Source organism: Eucalyptus grandis, chromosome 7, assembly GCF_016545825.1.
Source record: "Eucalyptus grandis isolate ANBG69807.140 chromosome 7, ASM1654582v1, whole genome shotgun sequence".
Classification (NCBI taxonomy): domain Eukaryota; kingdom Viridiplantae; phylum Streptophyta; class Magnoliopsida; order Myrtales; family Myrtaceae; genus Eucalyptus; species Eucalyptus grandis.
In genome coordinates, this window is record NC_052618.1 from 34,935,802 (window position 1) to 34,955,795 (window position 19,994).

Below are 19,994 nucleotides of genomic sequence, written 5' to 3' on the forward strand. Positions count from 1 at the left end.
TTATAAGATTTTTCTTTTTCGTTCCTTTTTTTCTTTTTTTCCTCGGGCCGTCATCGTGCCTTGGCAACGTGGCCCATGGAAATTTTCTTCATTATTTTGGTTTTTCGTGAAATCCCACTTTGTTTTATTTATTTTTTTTTTTTGAAATATATGTACATCTATTAAAATTCATTTCGGCTTGAAACCGGGAAACCGGGGAAAATTGAGATCCAGATGCGGCTCCATGATTCTAGTAACGGGGATTAGAGCCGTAACGTACTCAAAACGCACAAGATCTCTGGGAAGAGATCAAATGGGGGATTCCCTGACAAGATAGGAAAAGAAAGAAGACACGAAAACACTGAACACGAAAGCGCACGCCTCCATATTCGTGATAGACTCAGACTCTCCCATGCCCGACGCGGCCCCGGTTTGCCCACGACTCGAGGTGGTTACGAACAGTTGCGTCTACGCACGAACTCTGTTCGAGAAAACTTGTCGGGATTTCGAAATCATGAAGTACGGCGTAGAGGTTCTGCACTAGAGGACGCAAAGCAAACCGAAGGGGAAGGTGGACGGCGTTTTCTTTTCTTTTCTTTTCATTTTTTGGGAATTTCACAGAACAAATTACATAGAGTGATAATTGAGCATCAGGGGTTTGGTGAACTGTGTGTCGCAAGCCATGTGAGAGGGAAACCAGGGAAACAGAAGATGCATGCCAGATGGTGATTGGTGAACGGCTGTCAGTCCAGCAAAAGGAAAATATGAAGGACGAGGCGTTAGAAAGTTGGAACGACATCTTCTAGTACATATCACGAACTTCTTGCTTGAAAAGGTAGGCAATTAAAGTTGCAGTTCAAAGGAACGATAAGAAAAAAAGAAGAGGAGGACCATGGAATATAACGCTTGCATAGTATGTGCCAAGGGCCAAGGGGTTTTTTTTCTGTCTTTTGTGGCATGATTTAAGGAGAAATTATGTTTTGGTAGGAGTAAGGATTGGGTTGCTCCTTAAAACTGTCCTGATATGCTGCTTCTTCTTCTTCTTCAGGAGTCAGTCGGTTACAGTCACCGGAGATTTATCATGCCTTGCCGTCGCCAGCGTCGCCGGAGGGAAGACGAAGGTGCCGAGCAGGAGATGACTCCTGCTAGTCCACCAAGCAGTCCTCATTTCTTCAAGGTCATCCTCTCTCGCACGCTTGAATCTGGAAAGCTTGTAAGTTCGTCCCCACCTCACCGTTCGTTCGCACTTGTATGGTGACCGCATATTCTTTGGAGCCCTGTTCTTCTTTTAGTGCCTTGAAATTTTAGCTTTTTAAGTTCCGTAAAATTTCATCACAGGAAATTCCAAAAAGATTCCTAAGAAGATATGGAAAAGATCTCTCAGGTTCGGTGCTTCTCAAGGTTCCAGGGGGTTCAACCTGGCCTGTGAAGCTAGAGAAGAGTAGTCACGGCATGGTTTGGTTGTGTAAAGGCTGGCGAACATTCATGGAGCATTACTCGATTGGCGATGGTCACCTCGTAGTCTTCAAATACGAGGGGGACTCCATTTTCCATGTGATGATATTCGATAAGAGTGCTTCGGAGATTGATTATCCCTTGAGCAACGGAAGTGACGTGTCGACCCCCGAGGGAAAATTCGTCTCACGAACAGAGGAAAATGTCATGGAAATTGAAGATTCAGAGGGGCTCGGGCCTTGTTCTTGGCCAAGTTCAAACGGCTCGTCACGAGAATTTGGAGGTGCGACTATTGGTTCTTCTTTGTCTCCCTTCTAGGCATAACTCTCTTTCCTTTCAAGTTCAATTTCTTCCAGACTTTATATTAAGCTTTTTTAATATGTTGATTGATAAAGTATGTGGAGAATGTAGTTGATTTAGTTATTTCTAATTTGAAGGTGATGACAAGCTTACGGTTGACTTTATTTTGATATTATGGATTACATTATTTCTCAACCAATGCAAATGTCATATAGTCTGTAAATTGATGAATTCTAGTGCAGTTCTCATTTCTTTAGTGCAGACGAAATCAAACAGTTTGGATGTAAGGTCATCTTGAGCCGGTTTGTCGTGGTTCTACAGGTGCAAGGCCTGTCGCTGCTCTTGAATTAGCCAGCGAATTCAAATCAGAGCATCCCTTTTTTAAAGTCGTGTTGTGGCCTACTTATGTCAACAGGTATATGGTAAGATCCCGAGCTCTCTTCATAGGTGCCATCCATCGAATTCAAACATGATTCAGTTTGCATAAAAAACCACACGACATGTTATTTTCCTTTGAAGTGTAGTATGGATCCTATCTATAAGTTGTTCAAAGTTTTTGTCCTGGAGGATGTATTTTGACAATTAGATGCAACATTGCAGGTTAATTTCTTATGCTTGATGACTTCTGTTAGCAAGTAAAAGGGTTGATTAAAACTTTTGAAACTAGCAAATTTTATTGCAAAACTACATATCGCGCGTTTCTCTTGTGGGTGTATCCCTATTCTATCGCCTTTCTTAATCATATATTGGTTGTTCAAACACCTACTGGGCAGGGCGTTCCTAGTGAATTCTTCAGGAAACATCTTCGAAAGAGTGAGCAAATGGTGACTCTCAAGTGCTCAGACAGATTGTGGCAGGTGAAGCTGAAGAGCTATAAACCCAGAGACACGGCAGTTCTCTCTACTGGCTGGTCCTTATTCGCAAGGGAAACTGGTCTTCGTGCAAGAGATGTCTGCGTGTTCGAGCTCACTGATAGGGATAACATTGTGTTCGAAGTCTCAATTTTCAGCAGCGATGGTAAGGACGTGATTTGTGTTGATCGAGCCAAACAGTTGAAGTGTCACTAGACAACCTCTTAATCACCTGGGGATTCATCATTCCTAATTTCAACTACTTTGTTCAGTTCAGTAGCGACGAGTCCATAAAAGTGCACCTTTTTTCTGTTTTTTGTTTCTTAGTTATGAGTCTTTCAATATGATGGATTTCTCTGTATGCTTTGTGAGGTTCATAGTAATTCGAATGCTTAGTCGCTGTCGCTGATCATGCGACATTCAAATCTAAATTTGGAGGTGTCAGCAACTTGTTGCTTTAGAAGTTTTGTTTCTGCTGATATATCCTTAATCAGATTTCAAGTCTGAAAAAACTTTTTAAGAAGCTCTGTTTGTTGATTGATTAGATAATGATCATGGTGAGGTGGGAAATCTACTTGGTTATATCTTCTGGGAAGAGCATGAAAGCGATGGTGCATATTGATTGGCGACCCCTGTTATATCCTTTCGTTGTCAATTCGTAAGAAGTTAATACTGGTGCTTATGCGAGTTCTCCTCTTTGTTGTGCAGGTCAATCTATCTTCAGTAATGCAGAAGTGATTTGCATTGATTGAGATCAAACATGGAAGTGTCGCACTTTAGGCTGTTTTTGGGCTGTTTTCGTGCTGAGAAGAACTCGAGAAACTAATTAAGCTAACCCTAGTTCATGCCTCTTTTATCTATGCTTTGATTAATCAATGAAGAGCTCACTTCTGCTCGATCCCATGAATCTTCTTGTTTCCTGGTAATTGCAATCAGGGAATGTAAATCTTACTTGAATCAGAACGTTCCCGAGCATATTTCTTGACGGGGTGTTATTGGGTGATGATATTTTAAGATAATTTATGCTCAACATGATGCACGGAAAATCACTCTTGTGAATCCTTTTGTTAAAAAAGCAAGGCAGGGATGAAGTGGAAAATTCTACAAGATGATAATAAGGCCAGCAATCCTTAATGTGATAAATGCACACAACTTGAGGGAAAATTCTTTTGGATGAGAGGAAGTCTATTGGAGATGGTTTGGTCATATGATATGAAGGCCCTTTGAAATGCTTTTGACGAGAAAAAGTGAGCAAGGGATGGAAACGCTTGTTAGTAGGGACAGAGAAAGAAATGGAAGAAGACGATAAAGAGATATAAGAAGCATTTAGACATGTTTTGTATATAGAAAATGGAATCGGGATGGTATAAAATTTGGAATTAGCTGAAATGGAATAGAGTGAAATTGTGTCACAAATGCAAGTGTCATTCTTTTGTTTGATCTGATTAATGATGTTGGGTCAAGATTTTCAGGTTTTTCAGTTTGAGTGGAATGGAAAAAGATGGGGAGAATTACCAAAAAAGTTTAAATCTATCATAATCGTACAAATTCAATTCTTAATTTTTCTTTTTGTCAATTCTATACCAAATCTTAATCCAATATTGTCAATTTAGTCCATTCAACCAAATTAGACTACCTTACGATGTGGACGTCGGCCGGTATTGACCATTTGATGAACGCTAACATTACATTTTTTATTTTTTATTTTTATTTTTTTATTTATTATTTTATTATTATTTTAAATTTTAATTTTATTATTATTATTATTATTATTTTGGTGCTTCTTCCTTCTTACTCTGGCTGGTCATTGTTGGCTAGAGGCAAGGGTCGACCTCGCCAATGGCTACTCGTCCTCGCCATCTCTGGGCAACGCCGAGCCTTGCCTCGCGATGACAAGCCTTGCCTCACTATGGTTGGGCAATGCTTGCCCTCACTAGTGGGTGGTGGTAGCAAGTCTTGCCATTCGCCGGTAAGGTTGACCTCACCGACCAAAGGAAAGAGGAAGAAGGGGGAAAAAATAATTGCCACATCAGCTTTCATCGAACAATCAGCATCGATAATGTTTCCATTAATGCTGGCTAGTCAAATTTGGTCAGATGGACTGAATTAACACAATTGAAAAATGTTTAAAACTGAATTGACCAAAAAAGAATAACTTTATAATTGAATTTGCACAATTGTAATAGGTTTATGATATTTTAGGTATGAGTCTAGAAGTATCACTGCAGAATCTTTACCAAACGAAACTATCTTCTTGAAAAAATCATCAAGGATCTTGGACTTTAAAGAAGACTTAATAAAGGATCAAGAGCAATTAAAGTGATTGATGATCAGCACTGTACTTTGATGCATGAGTATGTAGGCAAAGCCACGTATATGCTCATTCCTGGGTTTACCCTTTATCAAGCCATTCAGCTCTTTCCTTTCTTTCAATCGTTTCCTTAGTGACGTTTCCTTGCATTACATAAACACTTTCGTAGACAATCATGCGCGCAAACCCACTAAAAGATCTGCTTCAATCAAGAACAAAGGCCAGAAAAGCCATTTTTAACAGGCTCGTGTAGAAACTCAAAACCACCGCCGTACTCCTCGTCGTCGTCTTCTTCTTCTTCTTGAGCATTCAGTGTTGCTATTACATGGCTTGCTGTCGTTGCCGCTGCCGCTAAAAAGAAGATGAAGGTGCCGAGGAATGGAAGAGTTTAAGTACAAGTGATCCTCACTTCTTTTAAATCATGCTCTCTGACCTAAATCTGGAAGGCTTATAGGTTCATACACTATCTCTCCAACATTCTCAATGTGCCTAGCACTATGACATTCCTGAATTAACTCAGGGAGGTTTTGCCCATTTTGATCTATCCCATATCAAATCTCATGATTTTGTCGTTTGATGCATTGGTGGGCACCTTCCTAAGAGGTCATTTATCCTGGGAATGCTTCAGCAACCACTCCCCGCCATTGTCAAATAAGGTTGTTACAAGCCCAGCAGCTTTGCATCTTCCTTCAATCATACATCTACTAGAGAGAGTCTCGCTCCGATACCATATTGTGACATCTATGAAATAACTCACTGAGTGGGTCATTACGAGTCCACCAGCTTTTGTGTGATTTTTTTCTAAATCATGTACCTATTGGAAGGGGTCTTGCTCTAATATCATGTTGTGACATCTGTGAATCAACTCATTGAGGTATTGTCCATTTTAGCTCATTATCTACCAAGCTTCACGTTTTCATTCTTTAACATACAAGAGGTCACCCATCCTTGGAGTGCACCTACCTAATTATGCTTGACTTTAGAGTTCTAAAACTAAGCATTGCTGTTACGTTTAAAGGAGCATTCGTGAGTTAATTTTAGTTTTCGTGTATATAATTCAGATTCGTTCTCCCTATATTCAGTATATAGTTCAGTTCCTACTTGCTCCTTTTGTCATTCTAGAAACTTGTCAGGAAACGCTCCTTGTTTTGGCCCTCCAGCCCAGACGATTGCTCTCCGCCTTCATTGGATAAGTTCGTGCACCATCGCCTGCCATTTTTTTCACTTTAACATTGCATGCATGGCTTTGATTCTCCCATTGTGACACTCATTCTATACATCCAAGAATGTTTCCTTGGTTTTGGAATAAACTTTGTAACTTCTCCCAATGTTACACTCAAATGATAGTGAATACATTTGTTAAATGGAGTCATAAAGTGATTGACCGACGTTGTTACATATGATGATTTGTATTTCCAACGTTTTTTTGATGAAAATGATCGACGACCACCAACAATTTCCATGAAATTGATCTTAAGTTTTCTACTGGTTCTTTTTTACGTGATGGACGAGGGCCTTGAGATGCCAAGGAGGTTCTTGAGGAAATACGGAAATTATCTTTTAAGTACGTTGCTATAAACAGTTATAATAAATTAGATAAGAGATTTTTTATTTATTTATTTGTTGATACATTAATTTCTCAATGTAATCAAACTTTCTAAGACTGAACGTTTTCATTATCAACCATGCCGCTACTCTTTTCTTTTTATTTGCCGAATAAGACGCTCAAGAACATGATCCTATCGGCATAGTCTCTCTTATTTACCAAGCTATTGTGTGGGGGACATGGTTTTCTCTCCTCCCTCTCCGCTTTCTTTGCCACTTGCCATTGATGTTTCCACCATGTCAAAGCGTAATCAAGCACTCTAGGAAATTAGTGGAGCTTCATCACTCCAAGAAACCTCCTTTTGGTGTGTAATCAAGTTGACTGGAGCTGGTACAATCGTAAACCCATTATCGACTCAGCTCACGTGACTCGAAATTCGACTTATTCATGCTCAAGCTTGACTCAAATAGAAGATGAAAAAATTATTAAAAATGTGTTAAACTTATTACAATTGTCTCAATTTATTTTATCCAACCGATGCTGATATAGATAATATTTATTTTTATTTTTTTTTTCAAACTTTTTTTATCAATTCTTTTTTATTTTTCTTATATTTATTTTTTTTATTTTTATCTTTTTCTTTTCTATTATTCCCCGTAGTGGCCAGCAAGGCCATGGTCCCCAAGCCTTGCCAAGATATGGGCTAGGCCAAACTGGCCACTGTGGGGAACAAATGGAAAAGGAAGAGAAGAATAAGAAGAAAAAAATCAATAAAAAGTTCGAAAATAAAAAATATATATTATAAAAATTGTTTACGTCAACATTAGCCAAATGGCTAGTACCAACAAACATTCAAATTAATACCAGTCGACCAAATTTGATCGAATAAATTAAATTAGTACAATTGCAAAAGATTTATAATTAAATTAAAAAAAATTAAGATTAAATTGACATAAATACAATAAGCTTATGATTTTTTTTTTTAATAATTCTCCCAACATAAGTTCTAGACAATCAAACTTGACTCGATCGAATTACATTAGATTAACAGATTGATCTTGGAAAAAAAAAAAGATCAATTATCATGTATGTATCATGTAAATTTAGAGGCTTTTTCTTATCTTATGACTATTAAATAATTACAAAAAATTACTTAGAGCTCAATTAGGCTTGCGAGTTGGTAGAGTTTATTTAAGTATGTGCAGATCGATCTCGAGTAATCATCGAATTAAATTTCGATTCCTTGCGAGCAGCTTAACTTAGTTTCATCAGTGCCCTCCCGAAAACATTTAAATTGAAAGATGGAACAAATGGTCTTCCTTTAAGTATCAAGAATCGATCCCTAAAACCTCCAAGAAAATGAGAAGGAAATACACAACCTACAAAGAAGCAGCAGCAGAATTTAGACTAGGAAAAAAAGACAATCTACAAAAAGAAATTGCCTATCCTCCATGAAGTGCGGTTTTATAGCGTTCGTGTTCACAGGCTCTCAAAGAACCGCAAATGGTCTTCAAAAGTCTCTGCATGACGGATTTTGCGGATCGACCCGTCCTCTTCAACCTGCAAAGCAAAATGCAGTTTCCAAAGGTTTAGCCCGTCATAAAATGCCAAAAACCAGAATAGAGATGATTTCAGAGGCGATTACTAAACAAAGATCCGATGAAAAAGTTTTGGCCAAAAGCAAAGAATCATTGTATAGGTAAAAATGAGATTAATGTCTAGGAAAACATGGTGAAACCATCCATGATAAGAGAGAACCACGTCATAGTTTCAAGTCGATACTTGCAAAACCTAGAAGCCCTGTCAAGGTTTAAACTTTTTTAATCAATTGATTTTTCGACCTTCTTCGTTTTGAGAACATAGCACTTCTACATGGCTTGAGAGCAGATGCTACTGCTTCCCATAATCACATAAACCCAAAAATCCTTGAGTGCTAACTGCTGAAAGCCAAGTCTTGTGTAGTGCTTTTAGGATTCAGAACAACGAAAGACTACTTGAAAGATCTGAATTGCCATCTTCACTTTTAGTTGCTTTTAAGAACTTATGGTTTCATGCTCTAATCTCTCCTTTGCAGTGTTGTCTTGCCAGTCTTGGCTTTAGTCATTAATCATGTTTATTTGTTTTTTCTGACGTACAAAACAGTTTCTGTCCAACTAAGATTTCTTTGTCAGTGGAAAAAAATCACGTCAGACAAAATCTTCTGCAGAATTGCATTTCTTCTGGTTTTTCACCCACAATGCTCTTCTTTTCCTGATCAGGGCCCCATGAGATACGAAAAGCTTCTATGTTAGATTTACTGGATAATCCTAGTATGTGATTTCTGTAGGAAGACAGTAATCCATTGAAAGCTACTTCATTTTATTTTATTTTTTCTGGTAAAAGCAATGTAGTTAAGCAGACTTATTCTTTTACTGGGTTGAAGAGCAAAAGTTAAGAAACAGAAACCATGTAAATTTTTCCAAGCAAAGCAGAGGAGAAACAGAGGATTGTGACAATGATTTTCCAAGCGGGAATGAGCAAGGGGGGCATACCCAGTACTCAGGGGGCCGCATCTTGAGATTGTAAGTCGAGGCCATACTCATGCAGTATGCACCTGCATCATGAACAACGAGGCCCGCTCCCTGCACAACAACATTAGTCTTGATCAGAAACCTGATGATATTCATTGAAAATATCACAAAGCAGATAAAAGTTAAAAACATCACCTTAGCGGGTGTTGGAAGTTCTCTGTCCTTCCCCAAGAAATCTGCAGACTCGCACACAGGACCCACCACATCGAAGGTTGAAGTATCAGCATCAGGTGGGGTAGGAGAGATCAACTCTATGTGCTGCAACCCATATTAAAGGTCAATCTTGTAACTAAGGGAGCAAATAATATTGTTATGTTTGTTCACCTACAAATGACAAAAACAAAAGCAAATTTACGCGTTTTCTACTTCACTAAGCCCATCACACCCCAAAACCCCAATAAAAATAATGAAAAAGTTTCTGAAAGAAAGATCTATAGGAAGGAATCAGAAGTTAAACCATAAATTAAATTATATTTCATTAAGATGGGAATCAATCTTTTTCGCCACATCGCGTTCACCTTCCTAGCAACAATAATGCCAAGAATAGCTATGCTATGCTGCTATTGCAATCCCATGCAGATATGCACAATAATTACTGGAACTTTTCCTTTGAACCAACAAGTGAAGTTTTTCTGCTACACTCTAAACAAACTGATGGTGAAATTATAAGGATCGAGGTTTGAACCAGGCTTTCAAACGTCAAACAGAGGCAAGAGTGATGAATAAACAGCATAAAAGAACACTCAAAACTTTAGCTGAGCCATTAAAATATGTTTGAGAAATATGCATGGAGATACACTAACCTGATATGCATCATAAAGACTCGGACGGATAAGTTCCGCCATGCTACCATCAATAACAATGAAATTCTTAGTTCCATTCGTTTTAACTCCAGTTACGCGATTCACCAAACAGCAAGTATTTGCAATTAGCGATCGTCCTGGTTCAATAATGAGCTTAAGATTCCGTGAAAGGACCAGTTCACGGACCTGCATTCAACCATAAACAGATGTAAGTTCAGTGTAATGAGATGCCAGTACAATCAACAATCAGCACACCTGTTTTACTACAATAAACTAGCAACCCTTTTAAATAAGACATTCTGAACAATTTTATTCTAGTAAGTAGTCTGACATAAGCAGATGTAAGTTGAGTGTAATGAGATGCCAGTACAATCAACAATCAGCACACCTGTTTTACTACAATAAACTAGCAACCCTTTTAAATAAGACATTCTGAACAATTCTATTCTAGTAAGTAGTCTGATGATGATTAAGTAGTCATAATCATAATCATAATAATGATAATAATTGCAAATATACTTGTCTTTCAAATCAAATATGTCGAACTCTTGTTGCTTCAACAATAATCAATCCACATCAAGCCTGCAATAACATTATGAATTGTCTCTGAAAAACCACACATGACATGAAGAATTAAAGGTATGATCCTCACTGTGTCAATGAGATCTCTGGGCATAGGAAGGACAGCACCAGTGTGGTAATAATCTATTCCAAGACCACCTCCAATATTCAAATAATTAACCTCAAATCCTTGCTCACGAATCAGGTCGATATAATTTACCATGAGAGCTGCAGCATCTCTGAATATGTCAACCTGAGAAGTACAAGAAAAAGGACTTTCTCAATATCACAAGTGTGCCAATTGCTGGGCAAATTAGAATTGACAGATAGATGGGCAAAACACATGAAGTACAGAGATTCATATGATCCTCACACTCAGTAAGGTATAACCAGTCAAAGGTAAACTGACAGTTAGACAATAACAGCTTTGACTGCTGTAATCTTTAATGTGATTCAAAGACCATACCTTGGTAATTGTGGAACCAAGATGGCAGTGGGCACCCACAAGCTTCAGCTCTTTTGGATGTGATTTTACAGCATCAAGAAACCACTGCAGCTTCTCATTCCTAATTCCAAACTTAGAGTTCTTGTTTCCCGTGGCAACATATGGATGGACCTGAATTAAAAATACCCACAGAATTAGTCTGAGACTTTTTCAGGAGAAGGAAGGAACCAGTGACACACCAGCCATAATTCATATGAAATGCACACAGCAAATACTGTAAAAAAAATGAGCTTGACAGAGAATAGTATGTAAGGAATAAAATGTAAAGGTCTTATGAGTGGAAGAACCAAAACTACCTGAGGATCCACGTCTGGATTAATACGAAGTAGGACATTAACCTTCTTGCCTGCTATCCTTGCAGCAGCAACTATGTTCTCCAAGTCAAATTCGCTGTCAACATTGACAAAGACACCTGCTTGTGCTGCTAGAACCAAATCTTCCAAGAGTTTCCCGTTTCCATTAAAAATGCATCTATCATCATTTCCAAAAAACAAATATATTAATTCACTTTGTCATCCAAAAATTGCAAACAATTTTACAGAAACAGAATTTAAGCGAAACTATCCCACAATTTTCTTTTCACATGATCATCACTGATAAGTGAAAAGGCAAGCATTCAGATACAAAGGCAGAACACACTTGCACATTAATTATACGTAGTTCAAAATTAATGGATGAAACCACTTACCCTTAAGAGGTAATCCAGCAGAAAATTTGACAAATATGAAAGAGCAACCTGAACACCTTTTATACCTTTCTTATCAATCCACCTTTTAGGAATGTCAATGCAATATAACTGCACTAAACTGCGATAGAAAGGTATTCAACCATTCCTGTTGAATCTGCAACGAAACACCATGACTGTCCAGACATCCATTTTGTTTAAGCATTAGATGTTTCCACCGGGTAGACATTTTCAGCTCCACTATCAGCAGATACCTAATCCTCTGCCACATTAGTCACTTCACTATGACCCAAAATCAAATATCCCTCCAGCCATTACACTCAAAACAAGAAAAAACCAACTATACTACCACTCTAAGCACACGCAAATCCACTCTCCACTCATCTAATAAACCGCATTTCAATTACCCAACCGCAAACACAAAGGACCAGACTTTAAGCTTCAAGAACAGCAAGGGCAAAAAAAAAAAAAAATCTATTTCACCTGGTGGGATCGAACCCAGCACGAAGTGCCAATCTCAGCTCATTCCCGCTGACCAAAACCGCCCCGCAACCCAACCCTCTCAAATGCTCCAAAATCTTCAAATTATTGTTCGCCTTGATGGCGTACCCGATGACCGCGCCCTCCAACCCCTCCAACGCCTCCCTATAAGCCTCCACATTCCTCGTGATCTGCCTCTTGCTGTACAGGTAGAAGGGCCTCCTCTCCACGCTCTCCATGACGTCCTCGACCTTGACGTCCTCGCAGTAGAGGAACCCATCCCGGGACTTGGAGAAGCAGTGCTTGAACGCCGTCGCCTGTTGGTCCACGGCCGTGTTCTGGGAGACGGCGGCTCGCAGCTGGAGGCGCTTCAGGGGTCCGGCGGCGGCGCCTTTGAGGGGCGCGACGGGGATTCTGGCAACTGGGTTTTGGGAGAGCCGGTGGTTCGTTAGTGTGCGGCGGTGGCGGCGGCAGGCGGGGCTGGAGAGGAGGTGGGAGGTCGCGGCGGCCGCCATTTTCGGAGATGGAAGGGAGACAGCAAGCGACGGGGACGCGGGCGAAGGGTTTTACGAAACGTGCGCTTTCTTTTCATGCTCTAAACCTAGGCAAATGGAAAGTAAACATTGGTCAACGGGGCGACCCAAATTCCTAGGAGGGCTTTGTCGGTCAGGATATTGGGCTCGGGTCGGGCCTATCTCGGCCCAAGTCATATGATCTATATGAGTTAGTTTAGTCTTAATATCATATCTTATCTTATTTTCTCCACTAGATCTATTTGTTTTATGAAAAATGAATAATTTAAAAAAAATAAAAATATTACTTATATCGTTATGGATTTGCATATACATAAGTGGGTTTATTATAATGATCAGTTTGGTGTTGCCTTTATGTTTTGATGTGAGCCGGATTTCTTTGTGTCAACTAAGAGTCAGAAATTATCGCCATAACTGTTCTTTTTTTTTTAAGAGAGAGAGTTTGTCTTAATGAATTCCCCAGGATCTGTAGGGTTATTGATTATGCTATCACTATTCTGCCTTCATTTACAAGATGCGGATTTAGACAGGCGAATGTCTCATGGAGGAGTTATTGTCATTGTGTAATTTCTAAGTGCTTTCCCTTCGTATGTATAAGCCGTACTGAATTTTGCACTCCATTCATGCTGATAAAGAGTCATTCGTGTTAAAGCTTTAGCTAAACGTACGAGAAGATGATGTTGGTGATGATGATTACCAGCTGGACATTGATGCTTTACAATCTTTTAGCCTCCTGAAAACATCGCACGTCCTTAGAAACAAATGATCCGGTAAAGTCTGCTATAATATCCGAAAAATACATCAAAACACAACTGTTTAAACTTCTAGAATGTGGAAAAGTACTGAGAAATGGGAAAAAAGCGCAGCTCCTCTGCAATGGAGGTCTCCCTCTACCGCTTGTGTAGTCCCCCTCTACCTGCTGGGTAGCTTCCAATCCCGATCCACTCTCTCTTCGTAAAGCGAAGCCCCGCTCCTCACCCTCCCATCGAAGCTCCTCTCCAGCAACTGAAATCCTTTTTAAGGTTCCTCGCAAACCCTAACTTAAAACCCTAACCTACGCATAAAGCCACATCCATCGCACAGATTCGCGCTCCAGTGAACACCCTTCACCTCATCTCTCGACTCCAGTGATTCACCCAACAGAGCTCCCTTCGACCCATATATTCACGAATCCAACAAAGCCCCTACAACAACCATGGTCGATCAAATCAGTGAAGACAGGCGACTAGCGGCTCTCTGTAAAAGCATGGGCAAGCTATGGAATGCAGTCGACGTCGTCGATCTACCAGGTGAAATTTCTCCTGAAAAATTACTAGAGTGCCGAAAAACCCTATTTGGTCGATTCTATACCAACCCCGCTCTAAACTACAATGCATTTCAAACACTCATGCGGAAAGCTTGGAAGACTGAAAACTTTACCTGTGCAACTTTAGAATCGGGTTTTTATTCATTCTCCTTTCAATCGGAAACTGAAGCACAGCGGGTACTCCACACAGGACCTTGGTCCTTTTCTGGTCATCTTCTCATACTCCGGCAATGTGAACCTGATACACCGGAGTTCTCATATGATTTTAGCTATTGTGATTTCTGGGTGAAGTTCATCGGCTTACCGTATGGGAGAGTATCCTACGCTGTCATTGAGGAACTAGCATCCAAACTGGGTGCAGTCGTCGAAGTAAAACTTGAAGCAAGAGGAAACAGTGCCTACAAAGTGGGCAAAGCCAGAGTTCGATTAACCTTAGCTAATCCTCTAAAGACTGGAGTGCTAGTGAATCTAGAGAACAGAAAGATCTGGGTTGAATTTAAATACAAACGTCTGCCCTATTATTGCTATTCCTGTGGTCGAATTGGCCATTACGCCACGAAGTGTGTCGAAATACCATATGGAGAATCAGGGTTGGAACAGAACTCACCAGCTCGATGTGGCGATTGGCTGCGCGCCGAGGTGAAGGAATTAAGCCCCTATGGCAAAATCTTCTATGGCCAGCAGGAACTCTCTCCGGAAGAGGTGGAAGTTGTACTAGAGACCCCACTATCACCTGAGATTGAAACAGAGCAGAATCAGTCTCCTGACACCCAACAAACACAAGTTTGCAATACTCAGCAAAAGGGAAAGGAGATTTACCAACATTCCACATCTAAGGCAATAATCCTGATAGAAGAGAAAAATCCACAGAAAAGAGGCAATAGCTGTATTGATGAAGACTCACAATTGGTACTCCATGAGGAACAGATGAAGGAAGCTGAGGCAGGGCAGGAAACCATATCTCCTGCAAGGGCGAAAGGAAAACAGGTGAAAACCGCAGGATCCAAGAAAGCAAAAAGGTTTTGTCCATACGGAGCTCCAATTGCACATCACAACTCAGAAGACAGTAATCAACTTGTGGAAGCACCTATAAGGGTGGCAAGAGAATCAGATCAATGGGCTTTGGTGGCTAGCCCTAATAAGCCACCAACTTACCCATGAAACTACTAAGTTGGAATTGTCAGGGGTTGGGCAATCCCCTGACAATTCAAGCCTTGCGAGTCACTGTGACTCAAGAGCGGCCCAACCTTGTTTTCATTATGGAAACAAAAAATACTGAACAGAAAGTGCTCAAAATCAAAAAGCGACTTAAGTTCAAGAACAGTTACCTAGTTAATCCAGAAGGCACAGCGGGGGCTTAGCCCTATTTTGGGATGATCAAATGCAAGTGACTATCAATTCCTCCTCAGCCTCAGCGATATTCACCCAATGCCACCTGGTAAACAGCAACCAGAGAATGAATATAATTTTTCTTCATGCTCCATACGTGTTCAGAGAAAGAATACAGCTATGGGATCAAATCCATACAGTAAGTGCGAACTACAGATTACCATGGCTTTGCTTGGGCGATTTCAACGAAATACTCAATCACTGGGAGAAAGTGGGAAAGCATAGAATAGAAACTTACAGGATAACAGCCTTTCGAGATTTTGTATGCCAATGCTCCTTGATGGACCTCGAATGCAAGGGATGCTCCTTCACCTGGTCAAACAAAAGAGAGGGAGAAAATCTGGTGAAGAAGAGACTTGATAGAGTTCTCTGTTCGCTACAGTGGCGAGTGACTTACCCTGAGGCTCAATGCTTTGCATTCCCAACGATAGGATCAGACCACACTCCTCTCCTGCTATCCTTGACTCAACCGAAGAGAAAACAACGAAAGCAATTTGAATATGAAGCATACTGGAAAGATGAAGTTGAAAGCAAAGAAATAGTTACTGACACCTGGCAGAGCACCGAACTAACCCCGGTGGAGAAACTGCAGCAACTACAGCAGAAACTGATGAACTGGAGCAGAAACAAATTCGGCCACGCTAGGAAAAGAATCACCATGCTGCAAGGAGATCTTCAACACCTAATGAACAGCAAGCAAAGCAATGGAGAATCAGCACAGGAAAAAAAGATTACAAAAGAAATTGACCAACTGTGGCGACAGGAGGAAATGTACTGGGGGATGAGGTCGCGTATACAATGGATACAGTGGGGAGATAAGAACACCCGCTTCTTTCATGCGACGACGATCCAGAGGAGATGTCGCAATCACATATCAATGCTGAAAAATGATAATGGAGATTGGGTCAGAGGGGAAAACCATCTACAGAGGATGACAGACCAGTTTTATAAAAACCTATACTCCACCGTGGGCCACCGAAACTTCCAACCTATTCTACAACATATACCCACCTTAGTAGATGATCAAACCAACCAAACCTTGATGGCTCAAGTAACTGAGGAGGAGGTCACTCATGCAATGCAGCAGTTAGGGGCCTATAAGGCACCAGGTCCCGACGGTTTCCATGGCCTCTTCTACAAGGAGCACTGGTCCGTAATCTCCAAAGACATATTCTAAACAGTACAGCATCTCTTCTCTACTGGCCACCTAGACCCTGCAATAAACCAAACACTTATCACACTGATACCCAAGATCCCTCACCCTGAAAAACTGGAGCAATACCGTCCTATTAGCCTCTGCAATTTTATCTATAAAATCATTTCCAAAGTACTCACAAACCGACTTAAACCAATACTACCACATATCATTGCAGAGGAACAGAGTGCTTTCGTGGGAGGCAGACAAATTCAAGACAACATACTGATAGTTCAAGAGGTGTTACACAGACTCAGAAACAGCAGCAGGAAAAAGAAATTCCAAGTAGTATTAAAACTTGACATGCAAAAGGCATACGATCGCATAGAGTGGGATTTCCTCGAAGCTTGTTTAGCAAGACTCGGCTTCAGCCATCAATGGATACAGATTATTATGCAATGCGTGACCATAGTGACTTACAGCATAAACTGCAACGGAGAACCCTTACCTCCCTTCAAACCAACCAGAGGATTGCGCCAAGGGGACCCTCTTTCACCTTACCTCTTCATCATTGTGGCCAACGTGCTGTCTACCCTCATGAAGAATGCAGTCCAAGAGGGCTTGCTCACAGGAATCAAAATGAACATCCACTGTCCTGCTCTGTCCCACCTCCTCTTCGCTGACGACTCCATCTTTTTCCTGAATGGCACAATAGCAGAATGTCAGCAATTGGCAAACATCCTAAATCAATACTGCTACGCATCTGGCCAGGCAATTAATCTCAATAAGTCGGGAATCTATTTCAGCAAGGGTTGTCCTACCCCTCTAAAGCACAACATGGCTTCAACTCTTCGAGTACTAGAAATCACTAAGACTGGGAAGTATTTAGGCATACCTTCAGATTGGGGGAACTCCAAGAAAGACCTCTTTGCGTGGATACAAGCTTGGGTCAACTCCAAACTCGACAGCTGGAAGGAACAATCATTATCAAAGGCAGGAAAAGAAATACTCTTGAAAGCAGTAATCCAAGCTATCCCTCAATACGCGATGTCAATATTTAAAATACCTACATCAATTTGCAAGGCAATTGAGAGAAAGGTGGCATCATTTTGGTGGAAAAGCAATGACAAAAAAGCTGGGGTTCATTGGAAGAGGTGGGACTTGTTGAAAACCAGGAAAAATGAAGGGGGATTGGGCTTTAAAGACTTACAAACATTCAACACAGCAATGCTAGCTAAGCAGATGGGGCGCATTTCTAAAAAACCAGATTCTCTCCTCACCAAGGTTCTGAAAGCATTGTATTACTCACAAGGTGACATCTGGAATGCTCGAAGCGGCTCTCGACCCTCGTGGAGTTGGCGAAGTATCCTCAAAGCCAGGGACATGGTTGCTCCTCAGGTAATGCACAGGATAGGCAATGGAAAAAACACAGTCATCAGAACAGACAGATGGCTAAAAAGCGGCCTGATAGGAGGCACAGCAACAACTAATGAACCAGAACGTGTTTCGGACCTCATCAACACCGATACAGGCACATGGAATGAAAACCTATTGCGCTCTATGTTTGATGACATAAGGGTCCAAGAAATACTAGCCATTCCCATCAGCTTACCTAACGAAGAAGATAAACTAGTCTGGATGCATACTAAGTCAGGAGATTACGAGGTCAAGAGTGGTTATTTTATCTTCAGGGATGCCAGAATTCAACCGCAGGACACACAAGCACATTCGTCCTATACATCCAACCCAAACCTCTGGAAATATATCTGGCAGACCACTATCCCACCCAAAGTTAAATTCTTTCTTTGGAACGCATGCAACAACGCAACTGCTACTATGGAGAATTTGCATAAAAGAAAGATTGTCCCCTCACCTCTATGCCCCATCTGCAAGCAGGAACCAGAAACGCCCGAGCATACTCTTCTCCTATGCCCTTGGACGGCTAAGGTATGGATCTCATCTCCCCTCAATCAACGAATCTCCAGATTTGGCCTCACCCGGTTTGAAGAATGGCTCTGCAGAATCAAACAGAACCCAATTACTTCGGGCATGTTCAATCAAATTGCGGTGCTGCTATGGAGTGTATGGAAGGAGAGAAATCAGGCCATTTTTAATCACCAAAACCCGAGACCACACTCAACAATCGCCAGAGCAGAAGCGACCTCAGAGAGCTACGGGGCTATGAACAGAACATTCAAAAGAGAGAGCAAAACAGAGCACTTATCTGAGAGCTGGCATCCACCTCCCCCAGGCACGATCCGCATCAACGTCGATGCCTCATTCGAACCAGATCTGGTAAGAGACTCTTCAGACTCTTCTCTCACCGAATGAAGAAATCCCTCTCGCACCAGCGAAGACAATCTGACCACAACACCCACGGAAGAAAGAAATGAAAACCCCCCTTCTCGACACAGAGCAGCCATCGCCTGTGTCTGTCGAGACCACCGTGGATTCGTCGTCGATGGCTTCGCGAAGCCGGTTCACTCGACCTCAGCCCCTCAAGCGGAAGCGATAGCTATGGACGAAACCCTAACTTTCATCGCAAGCCGACACTTTCTCTCTCCTCAAGTACACTCTGACTGTTCGAATCTGGTGCACGCTTTGAAGACTTCCACTGAACTCAACTGGGAACTCCAACCGATCGTGAGCCGGGCCCAACGCAAACTTGCACAACTCCCGGGCCTTACCTTGGCCCACTGCCATCGCAGCTCAAACCGCCCAGCCGACTGGATAGCCAAGGCTTGCCGGAACAATTTCTTACCCCCCAACTGGATATCAAATCCCCCTGCTTTATTTGATCTTTTATGCACTGATGTAATGGGTATTTTATTCCCAAGACAAAAGGAGTAATCTAAGCTTCGATGTTTGTCGCCCAAAAAAAAAAAACTTCTAGAATGTGACCGACCAAAAAAAAAAAAAAAAATTTCTAGAATGTGTTCTATCATATCCGGCAATCATATAATGATGCACTTTGTCAAGTTCATACGGGCATAGATAGTTCTTGTCGAATATTAGTAATTAGTTTTCTTTTTCTTCCGTCAAGGAAGAGAGAAAAATAGGTTTCTGCATCACATTTTCATGAAACCCTTAGCCGAAATCACTACACTTCAACAACGTAATAGAACTTCAATATCTCATCATGGATAGACCTTCAAGATGAAGTCTGATTAAGTCTAAGCTCATTTGTATATCTAATTGGACCAAATTCACTAAAAAATTTAAGTCAATGAGTTATGGTTGACTAGATATATGAATTGTTTCACACTACGTTGATGAGTAATTGTATGGCTCTTTCACCAAATTAACACCCCACGTGTGGTTCAACGTGCAAATCTCCCTCATACATGTGAGTGTTCCGTATTAGACTGCTTTACCCTAATCAATAGTATCATTCTACACCAACATATTTTAACTTAAATATTTGCTAGGTTGCTATTAGCTGCAACATCCATTAGTGCTAACCACCACACTTGTAATAACCACACTGGGCTACACCAGAGCCAACGTTGCTATGACACAATGTAAGCCTTCACTCATTATCTCTTTTTGGTGTAGACTGAACTGTGATAGCAATCCTCACCTGAC

General features: G+C 40.9%; 2 protein-coding genes and 2 long non-coding RNA genes across 9 annotated transcripts; 1 reads left to right on the forward strand and 3 right to left on the reverse strand.

The window, feature by feature from the left end:
- Positions 1-365: 365 nt before the first annotated feature.
- Positions 366-3,620, forward strand: LOC104453313 (B3 domain-containing transcription factor VRN1). 4 transcript variants are annotated; one of them, XM_039316892.1, is made up of 6 exons: positions 366-892; positions 1,028-1,192; positions 1,318-1,717; positions 2,056-2,156; positions 2,508-2,751; positions 3,294-3,620. In XM_039316892.1, exons 1-6 carry the CDS (start codon positions 872-874, stop codon positions 3,335-3,337), a joined length of 975 nt encoding a protein of 324 aa, XP_039172826.1. In that variant the 5' UTR covers positions 366-871; the 3' UTR covers positions 3,338-3,620. The 4 variants fall into 4 exon arrangements, with proteins under 4 accessions (XP_039172826.1, XP_010066143.2, XP_018732514.2 ...); XM_010067841.3 differs by having other exon boundaries at positions 366-814; XM_018876969.2 differs by having other exon boundaries at positions 796-896.
- Positions 3,621-7,701: 4,081 nt separating this feature from the next.
- Positions 7,702-12,640, reverse strand: LOC104453314 (diaminopimelate decarboxylase 2, chloroplastic). The gene is made up of 8 exons (XM_010067842.3): positions 12,050-12,640; positions 11,178-11,352; positions 10,843-10,992; positions 10,468-10,629; positions 9,816-10,001; positions 9,148-9,270; positions 8,974-9,063; positions 7,702-8,002 (listed from the first exon to the last, which is right to left on the reverse strand). The coding sequence occupies exons 1-8, from the start codon at positions 12,559-12,561 to the stop codon at positions 7,922-7,924; spliced, it is 1,479 nt and encodes a 492-aa protein (XP_010066144.2). The 5' UTR covers positions 12,562-12,640; the 3' UTR covers positions 7,702-7,921.
- Positions 12,641-13,461: 821 nt separating this feature from the next.
- On the reverse strand, positions 13,462-14,618 carry LOC120295289. Its single transcript, XR_005552638.1, has 4 exons — positions 14,493-14,618; positions 14,190-14,283; positions 13,999-14,123; positions 13,462-13,763 (listed from the first exon to the last, which is right to left on the reverse strand). It is a non-coding gene; the product is annotated as an uncharacterized LOC120295289 (long non-coding RNA).
- Positions 14,619-14,741: 123 nt separating this feature from the next.
- LOC108957632 lies at positions 14,742-18,650 on the reverse strand. 3 transcript variants are annotated; one of them, XR_005552636.1, is made up of 10 exons: positions 17,719-18,650; positions 17,305-17,377; positions 16,918-17,108; positions 16,286-16,481; positions 16,100-16,154; positions 15,827-15,956; positions 15,672-15,733; positions 15,513-15,586; positions 15,214-15,320; positions 14,742-14,849 (listed from the first exon to the last, which is right to left on the reverse strand). It is a non-coding gene; the product is annotated as an uncharacterized LOC108957632 (long non-coding RNA). The 3 variants fall into 3 exon arrangements; XR_005552635.1 differs by having other exon boundaries at positions 15,672-15,956; XR_005552637.1 differs by having other exon boundaries at positions 15,672-15,956; positions 16,282-16,481.
- Positions 18,651-19,994: the final 1,344 nt, after the last annotated feature.